The sequence below is a fragment of the Bombus pyrosoma genome, linkage group LG9, assembly GCF_014825855.1.
Source record: "Bombus pyrosoma isolate SC7728 linkage group LG9, ASM1482585v1, whole genome shotgun sequence".
Taxonomy (NCBI): Eukaryota; Metazoa; Arthropoda; class Insecta; order Hymenoptera; family Apidae; genus Bombus; species Bombus pyrosoma.
Window position 1 is genome coordinate 891004 of NC_057778.1, and position 18841 is coordinate 909844.

At 28.9% G+C, this 18841-nt stretch overlaps 2 protein-coding genes across 13 annotated transcripts in view; both read left to right on the plus strand.

Moving 5' to 3' along the window:
* LOC122570745 (putative peptidyl-prolyl cis-trans isomerase dodo) lies at nt 1-18372 on the plus strand. Of its 12 annotated transcripts, XM_043733535.1 has the most exons (10): nt 2-375; nt 921-1133; nt 1229-1528; nt 3827-4152; nt 5060-5153; nt 5689-5965; nt 6131-6197; nt 6955-8128; nt 11202-11924; nt 12034-18372. In XM_043733535.1, exons 1-3 carry the CDS (start codon nt 321-323, stop codon nt 1447-1449), a joined length of 489 nt encoding a protein of 162 aa, XP_043589470.1. In that variant the 5' UTR covers nt 2-320; the 3' UTR covers nt 1450-1528; nt 3827-4152; nt 5060-5153; nt 5689-5965; nt 6131-6197; nt 6955-8128; nt 11202-11924; nt 12034-18372. The 12 variants fall into 12 exon arrangements, with proteins under 12 accessions (XP_043589471.1, XP_043589470.1, XP_043589467.1 ...); XM_043733536.1 differs by lacking the exons at nt 3827-4152; nt 5060-5153 and having other exon boundaries at nt 1-375; XM_043733532.1 differs by lacking the exons at nt 3827-4152; nt 5060-5153; nt 5689-5965; nt 6131-6197 and having other exon boundaries at nt 3-375; nt 1229-3643; nt 12034-12150; nt 12229-18372.
* Nucleotides 7989-18841, plus strand: part of LOC122570738 (glutamine synthetase 2 cytoplasmic) — a 20989-nt gene continuing 10136 nt past the window's right edge. The window contains exon 1 of the mRNA XM_043733522.1: nt 7989-8128. The gene's annotated coding sequence lies outside the window, so the exon portion shown is untranslated. The remainder of the gene's footprint in view (nt 8129-18841) is intronic.

The following is an 18841-nucleotide window of genomic DNA, read 5'->3' on the forward strand; positions in this document are numbered from 1 at the left end:
TGTTTCTGTCTTTATCTGAGACATTTATAGCATGTCACGCATGCCCAGAATAAGAACCTTCTTGTTTCCCATGTTGATTTCTCACGACTCAATTTTCGAACGGTTTCTTCTATGTTTTCGATATATGAATATCGATTAGTCTTAAGTCTCTGTTTATATGATCGTGGTATAGTATATATTTTCTAAATTCCTTAGGGAAAGACAGTAATTTTATTGATAAAGTTGCTTAAACTGGTATACATGCTGATATGTAACTAGATATAGTGAAAACGTGTTTGCTGTGTTTGACGTGAGACGAGAGTAGAAAAATATTGGAAACAATGGCGGACGAAGAATTACCAGCGGGTTGGGAAAAACGTTTAAGCAGATCTACTGGTACGTTAATTTATTGAGTATTCAAGAAATTATCTAAAAAATACTTTAAAAAAATTAATTATTTACTTCATTATCATATTTTTTGTATTAGTTATAGTATTTCATTGTATCGGCTCTAGTATGGAACATACGGCCGGCATTTTTCCGGGAAACTTATTACACTTGCTAAAATTTTGTTATTACAAGCATAGTTGTTGACAAATTACGAAAATTTAACGAATGTATACGTTCTTTCTTTTATTGTGATAATATTACAATCATTCACGAAACTAACATGGCATTAAATGTTTTGAAAAGTATATAGTTTTATTACGTCAAATACGTTAAATAACTTGTCAATTTAAAAAGATATTAATAATTTGATAGCTTTTATTTGTTATAAATATGATAATTTGTATAATAATATTTATTATACTTTAAGATATTTTGTAAAGTATTTTGTATAATAATATAAAGCAGTATATTTAACATAATATAGACCATGATATATATTCCCTGACTTAAAACATCCATGATGTATTATTAATCAATATATTTTTTTATAGGACAACATTATTATTTAAATGTTTATACTAAAGAAAGTCAATGGGATAGGCCAGATAAACCAGCTGATCCATCTGGAAATAATAAAGGAGATGGTCCAGAAGAAGTTCAATGTTCTCATTTGTTAGTAAAACATTCAGGTTCTAGAAGACCATCTTCCTGGCGAGAAGAAAATATCACAAGATCAAAGGAAGAAGCTCTTGAACTTATCAAATGTAGGATATCAATAACTTTTATTTGTTCTATTTTATTGTAGCAATATAGTAGTGATATTTATTATATGTTTTTATAATTTTATTTACAAACCTAGCTTACAGAGAACAAATTGTGTCTGGAAAAGCAACATTTGCTGAACTTGCTTCAAAGTATAGCGATTGTAGTTCAGCCAAGCGAGGTGGGGACTTGGGACCATTTAGTCGAGGTGCAATGCAAAAGCCTTTTGAACAAGCAGCATTTGCTCTCAAAGTTGGTGAATTGTCTTCACCAGTTCACACAGATAGTGGTATTCATATCATTCAGCGAACAGCATAAAATACAATAACCTCCAATAAAGTATTAAATTCTTTAAAAAAAATTTCCCTCAGTTTTGCCGATAAAATATGCCCACAAGGTAGGAAATTTTCATAATTGTATTCAGAATTGCATATGTTTGCTTTCATGATGAACAATTTTTTATCTAAGGATAAGGTGTAAATTATATTTTCTTCTCATAATCCAATGTCCAGTTATATATTTATGTCTTCCAGCAATTTTAGCCCAAGTAGTATATTATAAAATTTTTATTCAATAATGTGTGCATACAGTGAAAACAACAAAAATTTTTATGAATGATACAAGATAAAATAGATAAACTTTATGTACACCTTTAACAGTATCATTTAATCTAATTTGCTAACCTTACATTCCTTAAAAGTAAAAAGATAAGCAATGATTAGATTAACAAACTTTTTTGGTTTTTATTGGTTTTTATTTCATGTAAAATATAAAGTATTTCATAAAAAAAGAAACAAATATTTAAATTTCGATTCTTTTCCTTTTCTAGTTTATTCTAATGTAAAAAGCATTTATTCTTCTTTTACATTGATCCAGTGCATCAATTATCATAAGTCTTAATGTGAATATTTGTGAACAACACAACTAAGAAGCATGAAAAACGAATTTTGTTACATTCTCTTGTATTACAGTGAAAAATGTTTTATTAATCTTAAATTAAATTGCTAAATAAATTTCAAATGAAATGGTTTAATCTGCAAATAAGATGAATTTAACATTAATAAAATAAAATACAAATATGTATAATTACGAAGTTTTTGCTCAAACACGGACAGCTATTCATATCATAATTTTAGTATTATTGCAGCTTATTTTATAAATAGATATACTACTTTTTATTATTCAGAAGACATTTATATACAATTTAGTTCAAGCATTTTTATTTATGTTTATTTCAGTTCTTATTATAAACAATTTTCTTTAAACACTAAACAATATAGAAATATGTATGTTCCTAAATTTTGTTAGATGTTGTAAACGTGTCATTAAAAATAGGGTCATTTAAAATCAATTAATGATAAATTTTAATAAATATAAGTTACATACAGTTTTTATTTTATTTTAGTAGTTTTGCGAAAAAAAGTTCTTAATTCAAACGCGATATAAAAGAAATCTGTTCAGAGATTATAACATTCTCAAGTTTTCTAGTCTACCATCCATACTGAGAATTTGCTGTATTTCTAAAAACTGTGAATATTTGTGGAATACATTCTACTTATTATGTTAAGTTATATGTGTTATAATTGTTACAATTATTTCTTATTGTTTAGCTTACAATGCATTTAATTTAGTCTATATGTATGTACAATATGTATGTGTGGCTTTGTTCCTGAAAGATGTATTATGAAGTAAAATTAATGCAAATACACAATACAATGCATTTATCTAAATCAATGAAACAGCACGTTTAAATTAAAATTAATTAGGCATATACGAATCCTAATTGCTTTTTTAATACATATAATTATTACATGAGCGTTTATGCACTTTGTTTTTAATAAAATCGTTACTTATGAATAAACTGCTATTTTCTCAATAGTAATGATGATAAATGCATTATTCTATTAAAAAATGTATTCAAAAAGAACTACGAGAAACAATGAAATATATGCAACAAACATTACGATGCAGTTTGTTTATTTGTGTCCTGAAATGACCGAATAATCGAAATTGTAGCTTTTTCTTAATATGAATGAAAAAAATGACTGTGATCATAGGTTACTGCATCACCTTGATAGTTTCGGTTTAATTATTCAATGCCGAATTGTTAATGTACACGCTGTGAGCGTATTACGTTATCTATTATTTGTATATACCGTCCTACAACCAAAGGAAATCCGTTATTCAATCACTTCCCTCTCAGTTGGGAACCCCACATGAAGCTTGTTTTAAATCATTATATAATCACAAGTATGAGCATATATTCGTTTGTACTAAGGGGTCAGAATATGATTGGCACAATATTCTAGAGGACGTTGCATATCTACAATGTTGTATACGCTTTAAATATAAACGATTATCGCGGTTCAGTAGGTCAGCTTAAAGGTGACAAGCTTGTACTACGTTCTTTTTAAATCACTTTCTTTTAGTAAAACAATAGATGAAAATTTTTGTTAATTAAGAATTAGACTCTTAGAAAAAAGATACTTATTTGTAAGAAATTGGAGTTAAGGTTAATAACATTTTATTTCTGAACTTATTTTGTTGTTTTGACTGGTTAATTATTGTTATCATGCCTGCATATCCATTTATTTATTGCGTGTTTATCATTAGATAATAATATCAACTTCCTCTACGACAAATGATCATTCATGATTGCTAAAATTATTCAATAACAATTTTCTCTAATTTTTAGACAGTTTGCTGATTTATTTAAATAAATTGGTCACGTTATTCATGAAATTGCGATTGTATATGCAAGTTTTGTACGATCTCGTGATTAAGATCATGCGGGTTATTCTTTCTCCGCTTGAACACATGTTCCATTGCTTCGATAATAGAAAAGAAATAAAGTAATTGTAACAAGAAGGAGGAAATTTTGAAATATGATACGCTTTTGACGCACGAATGTAATAAAAGTGGATATCACTGATGCGTTGGTTGGAGTACACGCACAACTTAATTGGCTATTTTTGTACAGTTTATGTCGAGATATTTATTACTGGGCAGTAAAAACTCGAGGTAATATCAATTTTGAAAACCAAAATTAAATTTTTTGTGTTAAAAGGTCATTAATTACAGAGAGAAGATATATATTATAAATTAAATACAATAATTGAATAGTCATGATTAATTGCAATAATATGTACATATTATATTTTATAATCGTTTAATTCACAGTTTATTTTTCATTTATGAAATAATATGATTATCTAGATATTATAGATAAACGTTTATTGTAATTCTTATTTTATGACAAAAGTATGTTAATTTTCCTTTTTCCTATATAAATTAATTTATATCTTTTTATAAAAAAATATCTACAATATATCGCTATATACGTATTAATTGTGATGACCTCTTCAAAAGTATTGCTAAATATATCTCACATTAATTATTTATTATTATTTATCGTTGCGTCTAAAGAAAATTGACGTAAATGATTTCATAATTCGCGTCTGAACGAACTAGTTTCACTGAGGCAACTCTCGGAAGAAAATCAGTTACTTTGTAGTAAATTACTTTCTACGCGCCAGCAATGGACGACATATCAAATTTTATGATTAATATTAATTTTGACGATTATATGAAGTGGTCTAACAAGGAAAAGTGAAAAATTCCGATTTTAATTTTAATTTCAAAATTTGTGTTATCGTAAAACTTGATGAATTACATAGATAGTAAATTAGTTTTTTAATGAAAATTTACGTTGAAAAAACGAAATCAGCGCTTATAACTTTTGGAGTTTTTTAACGTTTTGGAAATTTCTAAGTTACAAAGTTCTCTGTTCGTAAATAAAAAAAAATTATTAAGATTGATTTTATTTTTAAACGTGGAATTTAAATTGTCGGTATGGCATGATACCTACGATATAGTAACGAACGTTTTTGAGAAATGATTTAAATTGAAGGAAGATATTTCTTAACAGATAAAAACATGAAGATGATACACATATTTCAAAATGTTAACTTTATGACTAAGATCGGTTCCATAATTATCAACGCACCTGGTACATAGTATGTGTAAGTACTCAGCTGTATACATACTTGTGTGCACGACGGTTTCTTAATCCGAAGAATTTATAAGGTTCTTTTCTGTTTCACGTACTTCACATTCCGATATTAATTTGAAAAAAAAATATTATTTTCGTAATCGACAATTATCTGAATTTGTCATTTGAATCATGTGGATGACATTTTATTGAGTATGATTCACATTTGTTATTGTATATGTTGCTACAAAATAAACAAACAATCATATAGCAATTATCTAAATATGGATTATACGATTAAATTAGGATTAAACTCACTTATTGATAATAAACGAAAAGTATAATTATCTAGTTTTAATATAATCTTTATCTAAGGTATTCTTTAATTGTTTATAACGAACGTAATAAGGTAAGACATTCCAGTAAACGTTAATTTTTAAATAATGATATAATACAAAGGTAAAATATTTTATAAAATTATTTAAGGACGTTCGAAATTTGTAATTTTTTCATTGAATGTTTGTAGTTTATCATTTTCTTCGAGTTCTTCTTATTCTTTATTTCAGATTTTTAACATTGTTTACAACTGCTTAATACAATGTAAATGTCTCTACAAACAAAAATCTACCCAAAATACACATATTTTATCATGATAGTGTAACAAATCGAACATCGTGGGAATCCGTGTATCGTTCACAGCATATTAAATTTAAAACGCAGGGTGTCGTTTTAAAGGAAATTTAAATAATTGAGATTATTATATGATTACGATGCATATGAATTACATATTATATAATGAATCCCCGCTGTGTAATATCAGGCACGTTCTTTTCAACTTAAAAGGTAAAAACGTGAAACAGATGACTATTATGATATAGTGATAAGTTAATCATTTAATGAATATATAAAAAAAATAATTGGATTTTTAAGACATTATGCAGATTAGGATTTAAGATTAGGATTAGGATTAGATTTAGGATGTTATTTGTTAATGAAACATTTTTGTAGACTTCCTTGAGACGAATTTGATAAAAGTTTTTCCACATTCAGCTTTTTTAATGCAGTATTGATTCATGTGAGTAACAAAAATTGTATACGTATTTTCAGAACTCGAAGTGTTATGCTTTATGTTAAAAATTTAAAAAAATGTTATACATTTTAAATATCTTTTATTGGAACAATTTTTATTCACTTATATTAAAATTATTAAAATTCATGTATAGTTCTGTATTGCTATTTGTTACTTTGAGCTTTGAATATCGAAGCTTTTAATTGGCATCTTCGTTATTGATTTATCTGTTAACACGTATATTTTATTTTGGGAACTTAGAATATATGAAAATTGCTTCGAGGGAAATTTTATTTATTTAAATAATTGATGTAACTTCATAAATTTTATATATGTACACATTGTTGCGAAATACCTTAAATGGAAGAAACTTTTTTAAGTTGCTTGAACAATATGAGTGATCTGAATGATTACTTTGATTGAAATGATTGGTTGAAATTTTTACTACTTATTTAAAAAAATCATCTTAAATATCTAAAAATTTGCTTCGAATTCTATTTAAAGAATAAAGTAAGGTTATATCGTCTTTGTTAATTTTATGTATACACTCGTTCGAAATAAAATTATCGGTCATCCAATAATTCTCAATAAATATTTTTCATCCTTGTACTTTATTTTAAATTTACATTCATATCATTTTTTATTATCAGTTTAAATAATATAAATAATATAATATTAAATAATAATATATTTCCCTTTTCTCATAGGATTTTTACGGATAAAAAATGATTGTTTTACGTTAATTTCGTTTTTTGTTTTACAGATGACTAGAGCCAAATACATCTTTACTAGTGGACAATCGAGGAAGTGCAATATATTGTCTATTATCAGTTGCATTATGTTTATAGTTTGCTAGAATGTATTGTCAACGTATGACATAACTTGGTTGTTTGTATCACAGTCCGTGCCTTATCTTCCCTGCTTTGCTTATATTGACAAAATACGTTGCAGTAATAATAAATGACAAACATAACTCTTATATTCAGGAGTACCTATATAATATTAAAAAAGTATGTATATTGTCGCATGGATGATTTTCGGCACAGAAGTCGTAGACGCTTAACAAACAGATTTATAGTGAGCCTTATATAATCGCATAAAAATTTACACACATACTTAAGCATCTTTAAGAAAGCATGAGACAAGTTACGCCGCTTACACTAGAATAACGTGTTAGTACCTATAAAAAAAAACAGTAAAAATAAAACAAGGTTAATGTCAAGTAAAAATTTTAGTCGCTGAGTAAAGCCACACGTGCATTTGCGCGCGTTGTTTGAATTCGTCATACGATAAATTTCTTAATCGTGTGAAAATGTTTATTAATAGGTGCTCTACGTTTCTATGAAAAGTCGATAAAAAAGAGAAACTTCTTTAATGCATTTTCCCCTAGTAATGTAAGCGTATCGATATTCATTGCAGTGCATTGTTTTAATGAGCTACCTAAAATTAAGGAATCAGAAAAATTATTCCTCGAGTTTTCCATACGATGATCAACGATGATCTATTTTAACCTTGGGCAAGTTCAAGTTACGTCATCGATGGAGAGCTCGCAAATAATTTCCGTGGATGGTTCGTGACCGGCAAGTACCATGGCAACACGGACAGACAAGAATTTTCCGGCATGTAACGATCAAGTGGACCTACGATCACATCGGATAATCACTTTGAAGCTAGAGGTGGGGAATCGTGGCAGTCGAAGAGCGCGGGGTAAGTGACGCGTGCGCTGAAACGCTTCTCTACATAAATATCGCAGCCACGCTCCTACGGTAGTAATACGGACCGTGCTATCAGACGCTCGTTGCCTTCATGGCCTTTTAACTCTTTCCAACAACACAACACGATAGGACGCAACGCGCAACTCCGTTTTACAGTCATCGATCAAACGATCAGCCAGAATACCAGCACTCTGCACGATCGCTGGACCAGCGATAACACCGGTGAGTATCACACTGATCCTCCTCTTTATATAGATATTGTATCGATTTTCGATCAAACTGACACGTTTTTTCTTTGAAAAGAGGGAAAATATTTCGAATTTAGACTTTTTTTTAGCATAGATTTTAGATATTAATTTGAGTAGGATGATACAGTTAAATCTATGCGACTGTCGTGATAAAGGATTTTATAGTATTTTATAGAATTGAGTGGATTAATGTACGATTAAACGAAATTTGAAAACCGTATTTGTAGCAAGAAAGGAATTATTGTTTGAAATAGTAAGCAATTTATTCTAATTGGTTTCTTTATCGTATAACTTTTTCTTTAAGTATCGTTTGCGTTAGTAAAGAAAGAAGTATTATTTATAAAGTGACAGCGTTGATAATAGTTCGCCATTGAAGTATATCCATACTTTAATTATATTTTAATCTATTCTATACCATACAATATTTGATTTATTACTTTCTACATTGAAGTACCGTGATATAAAATTGAGACTGGCAATCTTCCAGGATTTACATTTTTTCTTAATTACAATGAACAACAGAAACAGTTCTCAATGAAAAGAGAGCACTAATGTTTCAGTAAAATTTCAGTTAAAAATGATCTAACGTGTTTTTCCTCTATTTAAGTGGGAAAAGCGGAATTATCATTCATGTTAATTAAAAGTCCAAAGGCAAGTAATAGTAGATACAGTGTGCAGGTTATTGTGTGTTTTATTGAATGGAAACATTTTTCAGGCGACATATTTTAAACGGCGCACTATCGTGCGTTTATGTGTACTTTACAAAAATTAAAATGTAAATTGTTAGTAAAAAGCCTTGTAGGAGTATAGAGGCCATAAATTTGAAGATTACTTAACGAGTTTTTTGCTAATCATAGTAACAGAATAATCTTCTCTCGTAGTTTGTTTTGTAACGTTTATCTTTAAGAATTAACTTTTCTATTTCCACATAGCTCTAATAGCTGCCTGAGGCTACGGTTATTGTGGATTGGTATTCGGGCGAATTGATGTTCTGGCGAATGAAACATCTGAAGATAGAATTCACACGCTCATAAAAAGTTTATATACATATTTAATTACATTGTCGTATTGAATTCGTTAGAATGTCAATTCGTCAGAATACGCATTTACTGTAACTTTATCTTTGCGTTAATGGTTATACCCTATTAAAATAATAAAAATAATTAGTTCCTAATCATTTTTCATAATGATAATATAATTTCTCTGAATTATTTTTTTCACAATGATTAACTATAAAAATATTAGTTGCTTCTTTAGCGTTTTAGTTTAATATTATTCAGAATATTCATTTGACAAGTAGCTTTTTTCCAACAATAATGCAACTTTCCTGAATTTTTCCACGATAACTTTTGCAATAAATTTTTTTATAATAATGATGGAATTTTCTTGAATTACCTTTTCGCAATAAATTTTACAATGCGTCTTTTGCAATAATAGCGTAACTTTTTGTTTTTAACAATAATAATTAATTATAAAGTTATTAGTAGTTACTTTAGCAGTTCAGTTTAGCATTATGTGGAATATTTATTTGACAGGCGATATCTAAACTTTTGCTTTATAATGAGAACGATTACATATCTCCTCGTTAGTTGAACAAAGAACGAACAAAGAGCATCTTACGCTCGCACTGGATAGAAGAAAGCTATGATACCTTAAATCACGATACGTATATAAATATATTTCATTGGCATGATAGATAAAACGGAATTTCCTTGAAATTATGCGCTTACATTTGAAATAACGTCGAGCTCTTCTGAGAATATTTAAATCATAAAACTATACGTTAATCGAATAAATTCTTCCTTTTTGTACATTTTTTTTTGTAATCGAATAGAGTTGTTACATGAAATTATTTGTATTTTGTGTAATAAAAATCTGATCTTGTATAAAATTAGTGCTATCAAATTACTATATTATTATAAAATAATCTATATTAAAATATAATAATTTGTTAGGCGCTATAAAATTATATTCCTATAAAAATTAGCATTTATATACTAAGCATTATTAGTAGTATATTATTGTGTTGTGTAAAACAGAACAATAAAATCATTGTTTTATAATCATTCATCTTGAAATAGTGGTAATACTAATTTAGAATCTTAAGATAAAAATATTATACAACAACTACATGTGAGCAGTGTTCCGTTATTTCTTTTTACATAAACCGAGCGAATCTGTTTATACATTTTAATTGGTGTCATTTTGCAGTCATTCGAGTTGAAATAATGCTTATCTCTACTTACGTCTAACGAAACGAAATTACGCGACAATCAGTTAGAGTATCTCTCTCCCCATGTTTCCTCTTCGTTTCTTTACGACGCTCGATTATAGCTCTTTCTAAATCTCTTATACATATTTTTATACTCCTCGTATTTTTCTGCTATACTCCCTACTTCTTCTTCTTTCTCATTAGATATACAGTGACTTATGAAGGTATTTTACTCACAGAAACTTTTTATAAATGTATTATGTGTGTTATATAAAACATATTGAAATCTTCTTTAACTCTGTAATGAGACACGCCTATCATGGTTATATTGGTAAAGTTTGATGCGAATCTGGAAATGTAATATAGAAGTTACAATATATTTATCGCAAGCATACACTTCATAAATATCACCAAAGTATCTGAACAGTGAATTCTATTCATTTACTAACAAGCCAGTATTTAGTGCGATTTCCAGCATTAATTATATGTTTAACACTGCCATTTATTCTTATATTAACCTTTTATTTTTTAACTTCCATATACATTTTCAGGTTATTCCAAATTTCGTCAATGTAATCAGTCTCTCATTACAGTGCTAATGAAATTTCAAAAAGTTTTGTATAATATGTGGAATATATTCATATAAATGTTCTATGGTAAATGTTCAAATATTTCTGTGAGCCACTGTTATATATGTATACATTTATTTGCTTTTCAATCTCCTTCTTTTATATTGTTTCAATACGCTACAACCACTTGTAGTAATATAGTCGATTTCAATACTCCTTTTCAATTAGGCGTACGTAAATGAATGCATTTTTATCGATTTTTTCAGTGACGGTCAGGATTAAACCGGCAGTTGAAGTAGTGGAAGTAAGACACTGACCTACATCGTTAAAATAGAAGTTGTCGAATTGTATGAAATTTTCATTCAGGATATCGACGGTTTGCATTTCAACCGATTGAACCATGCTCCAATGAACTACGTGAAATATGATATAGCATCTAGTGCATTCAAATATACGCGCTCAGCCACGATAGTGATTACTATGATTCCGGGAACCGTGTTTCATATGGGGAAAGAAAAGCAGATACAGGACATAATGTTTTGCGACATTAATCGTTAATACGCCGATTTAACGTGTTTCTAAGAATCGCGATTTATTTCTAACTGTAATTGACTAATGTCTTATTCCTGCATAATTCGCGTGGAAAATTTTTTTTGTAGTTATCTTATCCATTAGTCGATTGTTCTTTGCATGCAATGCATTTAAGCCATCTCAAGGATAAAACCATCTCATTTATTTCGATTCATAAAGTATGATCATTTCTTCTATCTTTTTTAACGATTAGCTTACTTTTATGTATTTTCCATTTCCAGAATTAAGAACACCTTGTTTCATTGGGATTACTCTTAACCCCATTACGGTGCAATAAAATAATGAAAAATTCAGAACGAACGATTTCGAAAATAATTATCTCTTTATCTTCAAAATTTTCTGCATTTCTGCTATCAGATACAAAAACATACATACATATTTTCGATTTTTCACAAAAGGTAAATATTGATAATTGTATAATATACAGTGAAATTTATAGCACTATAATTATTTCTAGGAATTACCTAGAATTATACAAATTCTACAAATTATGTATTACATTTATAGGAATTTGTAGAAAATAGTTAGAGTTTCTGTCCAATTAAACTGTGAAAGGACTAATAATCCTCCCTGATTATTTTAATTACTTTGTCACACGGATCTTTTGGATCTAACAATTTCACAGTACGTAATGAATTATAATATAGTATTTACATTTGCAAGGAGTAAAACAAATTTAACCGTTGAGTCATTTTCATTAAGTTTCTAGTTGGAGGACAAACTAGTTAACAAGTTAAATAGTGTATAGACGTAAATGTTTTTCTTGGTAATTTCATGATTATAACAAACATGTGTGTCCGGTATTATGTTGGAAACCATGTGGTGGTGTCATTAAAACATCACCGATGTTTTCTCGCGTATTAAGTGTCGTGAGAACCATATTCGATACTTATATTTACCTATATGTCCGCGTCTCTGTAACTCAACTGATGGTGTTGGTAACGAACAACAACTTCCGTAAACAGTTTAACCAGTTTGACTTAACCAGTTTTCTACGCTTTGATAAGCCTTTATCTTTTATGGATTAATTTCATCCCGTATTACTAAGTGTTGATCGCGGGTAAAAATAGAATAACAAAAATATTTCTTAGTAAAAATCAGCTTCTATGAATGAAACTTTACTCTAAATTAAATAAAAAGAAAAATGAAAGTTAATGTTTTTGAGATAACTGATTAATTATTTTAATCGAACTTTAAACAAAAAAAGATGGAAATATATGTTAAATAATATTTGTTAACGATACCTTTGAGTTAATATGTTTAATTAATTTGTGTTTACTTTATAAAATGATGAAATGACAAGGGCATCATATGTTAATAGCATGAGTATTATGTTAATTAGCCAAGACTGTTTTAGACACAGAAATGTGATTGGGAAGTGGAATTCTTCTAGGTTGTTTGTGAATATTTCAAGGTCATATCCATTCCTGAATAAAACATCTTCATTGTTCATAAAGCCTGAGAATTATTCCATGTATTTTGAGGTAAATACAAGCTTGAAAAAATATTTAAATTAATTTGAAATAGTTCATCACACATTAACGACACTCTGTTGTATTTAATTATCACGGAATATAGTATACACTATTGCTTTCTAATTCGTTATATAATGTAACAAACACGGACTATGGTGTAACTAGTTTGTAGCGAGACTTATTAATCGAAGGCATTACTTAAATCGTGTATAACCATATATACTCGATAAGTATTCAACATCGATCTGTTCCTTTGTTTCGTATGAAAACTGTCATTCTACAAAATAGACATATATTTTCATCTAATCTAATTAGATAATTTCATACACCCGTTGTACCTACAGTAGCGTCCAAAAGTTTCGTCAGTCAAATAGATTTTCCATTTTATATATTGAAAATGATATTTTAAAGAATTCGGCTAATATTACATAACAGTGTCTATTACACTATTTTCCTTTGCTCATCATAACATAACCTTACATTTGATATTAACAATAATTCTTTACAATAAAATATAAAATGAAAAATCCATTTAACTGACAAATTTTTGCATGTCACTGTACTACATGAAGTGTTAATATCGGGTTAATGTATGGCCAAGAAAAATAATTCGCAAAAACCAAGCCAAGGCGACTGACAGACGTGAAGGATTTACACGCACGTGACTCTTTTTTTTCGTTCTACGCGGCACACTGAACCCATGTGAGGCCGCGAATCCACATAATGACGGAGGATTGGGTCATCGGGTCTGGTGAATCGCGTGGATATGTTTTCGCAAGTTTCCATGACGATAGAACGTCGACAGTGAATCGATCCAACGTTCTTTCGTATTAACAAGAATGGAAGTGATAGCAGTGGGGGCCGCGGTAACACGTGTAATCATCGGACGACGCGTGTTTGTTCCGAAAACTAAAGAAAGTGTGTCGCCAGACTGTTGCAAACGCTCCGTAATCATAACAGGCCTGCGATCGTCTATTCAGACACGAACACGCTTCAGAAATATTGTATTATCTGCCATCTTGACGAGCGGATTACAGAGATTATTGTGTGTTTCGTGTGGTAACTTGCGCCCTTTGCTGTATAATGGTCATTGTGTGCAGAAATTTCTAGATCGGCTCATGAAAGTATTTTTTTGGATGGAAAATGGGTTCATCGCAATTTTATCGTTTGATTGATTGCAGTAAAGAAGGAATATAATAAAAATAGAAGATTCAGTCGGCTACGTCCAATTAAATATTTCTTTAACACGTTAGTGAATAAATTACGAAAGTTTTCATGAAGGAGATTCTTTCGTTACTTTTGTTAGTGTATTATTAATATATATTACGAGATAAGATAATTCGTAATTTTGGTAATACATAGTGCTAAAGGATGACATAGTTGCAGGAAATTTATTTTGCGATTTTAGCTGTGTTCCACTGATCTTCTTAAGCAAATAATATCTAGGGTGGGTCACTACTCTGTTCACCTAAAATATCTCTGCTATTTTAAATGTCAAGAAAACGCAAATAATACTGTTCAACGAAGGAACCAATTTCAAAGAAAGAAATAAATTTCAATTACAATTGATCAAAATAATTACAATTTCGTATCAAATTTTCTAAGAAAATTATTTATCTTAATATTTGTTCTCCAATGAAAATAGAAGTATTGTGACATACATTTGTCTTCGACTGGACCGCTCAACTTTAAAGTAGGAGATTAAAGAGTTTGGAAACATTCTGAAACAATCCCTGTTTCAATTATAATAGCTTAGTTTCGAAATCGAAAGTGTATACGTATATATGATAACATATCGAATGCCACGATTTGCAGTAATACGTTTTGTTGAACATGGTGTAAGGTGTAATCGATCGTCCATAGGTACAAAGATGTAGAACGTTCTCATTTAAACTCTTCGAAAATAGAAGGAAAGTATCGACTGTTCTGAAAGCAATGTTATTTCTTTATGATACATTTCTCTAATACATACAAGACAAGGACTCAACGATATTCAATTTACGAATTTAATACTATTACACTAATCTATTACTAAGCTTATTTTTCTTACCAGTGTATATTTGTTAAATAACTGACTTATCAAACGATCATTTTAGATATATCGTCGTTATCATTGAATTTTGAAATGGAAAATTTGTTAAAAGCAAGTTAACAAAGATTACGTTTGACCTTTAAGACAACAAACAAATTTTTGTACACACAATTCAGTGTTTGAAAATTTAACATTTTAGTCGAGAACAAAAGATATGAAAATAGATTCGATATCTTTGGAAGGATTTCCCATACTTCAAGCGTACAACTATCACATTCGTCCTTGCTTAAATCTTATCAATGAGCAAATATTGTCTTCTCGTAAGATTCTTAACTGTAAAACCTACATACTTATCATTATGTTTACAGAATAGAGAATAACAAATTCAATTGTTCCAAAACAGATGAAATCTACGCCTCTTAATCACATACTTTTAATCTTATCGTTGAATAAATATTGTTTCTTTTCTAATGACAACCCAATATCAGAAAAATAGGTATACGTTCGATTATATCAGTATTTTTATATGTAGAAAGTAGAAAATCACATGGCAATGAACGCATGCAAGAATGCATAAGATTGCGGTGCGATGTCCCACGTGGAATACGAACTTTCATTCTAATCGAATGAGCATCTTGAGGATGACGAGATGTTTCCGCGTCGCACTTCTACCCGGAAGCCAAATGCACTTTCAATCTAGTGCACTTCGGACCGAAAACTATTTTCGTTGGTTTAGAACGTCAGTTGAGCTATATGCAATATGTTCACCTGCCAATTGCATTTGGCAAACTTTAACGCTCACTATGATCGCACTTGTATCTATCTCAACGCCGGATAAATTCTCGAAATGTTACATTATTCGAATTAAGTTGTACATTATCTCAATATCATCACATTTATTTATATTGTACTGAATGTTAGCTTAACTTACATTATTTTTCAGTTTCAGTAATGTACTGCCTTTTTCTCCTAGAATTATCATAGCATCATATCTTTAATAGCTAAGGAAATGAAATGTTGGGTCATGGTCAATTTCTCCTCTATAACGCAAGAACTTACAATTAAACACGTAATAATAAACATCTGAAAATGTAAATTGAAGATCTTAAAATAAATAGAAGCTATAATTTCAATTGCCAATAACATTCAATTCGGTATACTCAGAGTCTCATATATTTTACTTCACTGAAGTATTTTATTATTTCTTAAAAGATATCGATTGAACATTTATGGGGTATATGTTTAAAGCTAGTAACTTCTTAAATATGTAAAAATGGAAAATTGATCTCAATAGGAGAAACCGTTTAAAATGCTAAAAAATAATTTTACAAGATATTACGATACATTTAATTTGATCATTGAGATAGTTCTTGATGTGCTGGAGATATCAACGAAATAAATGATGGTTGAGTTCCTTCGTTAATTAAATGTGTAATTAAATCATTAGATAGTTTCGTATACATCCTAATTGCACTTGGCAAGCTTGATATTTACTATCCTCTATATATGCACTTAGAGTTAGATGGATTAATGTGTCAACCCATCCTTGGACAGTTATTTATCTCCCGTACTTTCTTCACCTTATGTTGAGACCTAGTTCAATACACTTGGTTTCGTATGTTAATTAAATATTAAGAATAGAATATTTCTTCAATAGTATATGCATAGGTACATTATATATATATATATATATATATATATACGGGAGATAAATATATATATAATATATATATGTATATATATATATATATATATATATATATATATATATATATGTAACTGTATAAATCATAAATCATCGAATGATAGAGAAAGCGTCATTATTTTAAATGACAAAATTACAGGAAAGATACATATTCGTATTATCGTTAATTGTGATGGCTATTGCGACAAAAAAACGGAAGTGGAAATTGTGGTATTAGAAGGCCGTCACGAGACGAAACAGCTTCTCGAGAATGAATCATGATTTATAGGTATCCTTGAGGTACATGTATATATGTGCCTGAAATACCTAGGTAGCTGTATGTCACATACTACCTACTTGAAAATTCATGATTCAATTTCAATAAATTGTCGTAAACATCGTAACACATCTAGGCATAAGACATATATAAACAAGGAGCAAGATTACAGAATTAATTTTTATATTTAACATAGAGCTAAAGTAAGATAATTAAATAAATATTTAATAGAACTAAAATATACTTCCAATATAACTTATTGATGTATAGCGTCAGAACTATCAATATACCAATAAATCATAATTAAAAGATACGCACCGAAGCCCTCGAAAATATATTAAACGATTAGTTAAGCGATCGAAAGTATCGTACATTTATTTTTAGATTGTATTTTATTTAGCTAACAAGCGTTAACGTCATAAACGATTTTGATGCACACTGATGCATGCTGATGCATACAAGCATGCACACTCAATGAATTCAATTATCTAATTGACTCCTGTAATATGTATCTTTTTATGAAAGAAGTAAAATAAATAAAATATATATATATATATTTATATAATTATATAATATATTTATATATAATATGTATGATACTATGTATATATATCTTATATTATTTTGTTTACATAAACTTCTTCTGTTATAGATTATGCTTAGTAATTGTTTTAATTGGCTGTCGCGTATATTTATCAAAAAAGAAACACTTACGTTACAATTTGTCTATAGCAATGTGTTTTATGTGTTAAAAGTACGTAATACATAATGAATATGTTTGCACTATATGTATATTTTTCTAAAATTTTTCTAATTCGACCTAATATAATTTAAAAACAAAGATATTTTCCAAGTATTTTCGAATAACATTGAATATCATCAACCCTTCACAGGGATAATTATTACACTTAATTGATTTCATGGCTTCCTTTCAATCTAACTTCAAGGGTGTGCAGCGCAGCATGACACCGTTCATTTCAATGTATTCTCTTGAAAGTGACCGGAAAGTTACTAGGGAATATTACAAATGATGACAAGGAAAATCCCTGAATTTTCTTTAAGCACTTATGCCACGTGTGTTCTACGAAATTCTGTAAATTTTAGAACCAAGGTTAAGAAAGACACCGTCGAGTTCCGTACTTATAAAATATATCGCAAAATGTTGGCATAAAGCGAATGCATTAGGAATTTTTCATCTCTTACGAATCACATTTCTTGGCATTAGTACATATACAATCGCGAATATTGCGTTAACATAACGCATTCTTAGCCTAGTCACATAGTTAAAGAAGCATAGATAACGAATAAAGATATGTCAAATGAACGATATTTTCGATGTGTACACTACAGAATAAACTTAAATTGTAACATTGTTGCACTTGCTTGTACTATTTATTTCCTAGTATTTCTTTCATAGTAGTTTAGTTTAGACCAATTTATACTCTTACATATTTAGGACTGATATTTAAAAATACAAGGTTTCAATCGTAATATAATTAAAATTACTGTGAATTAAAAATATAGTATATAAAAAAAAAATAAAATTAACTTAATTATAAGATTAATTCATGCTTTAAGAATATTTGTATCTTATTGATGTAAAATTATTCCATCGAGAAGTTGTTACTCTTTCAATTATGACAAAGTTCAAAATAAAACGGCTATGGCTGTATCAATTTTTTATTATGGCATTGTTATTGTACCTAATTTTCGTTAGTGAATGCAATATAAATGATTGAAAAAAGTTCCTCCTGTGTTCTATTTTAAATGGAAATAATGACACATAAAGTTCACTTCATTTCACTTAAAAGAAGTAATAAGATGAAAAATGCATAAACATGTATTTA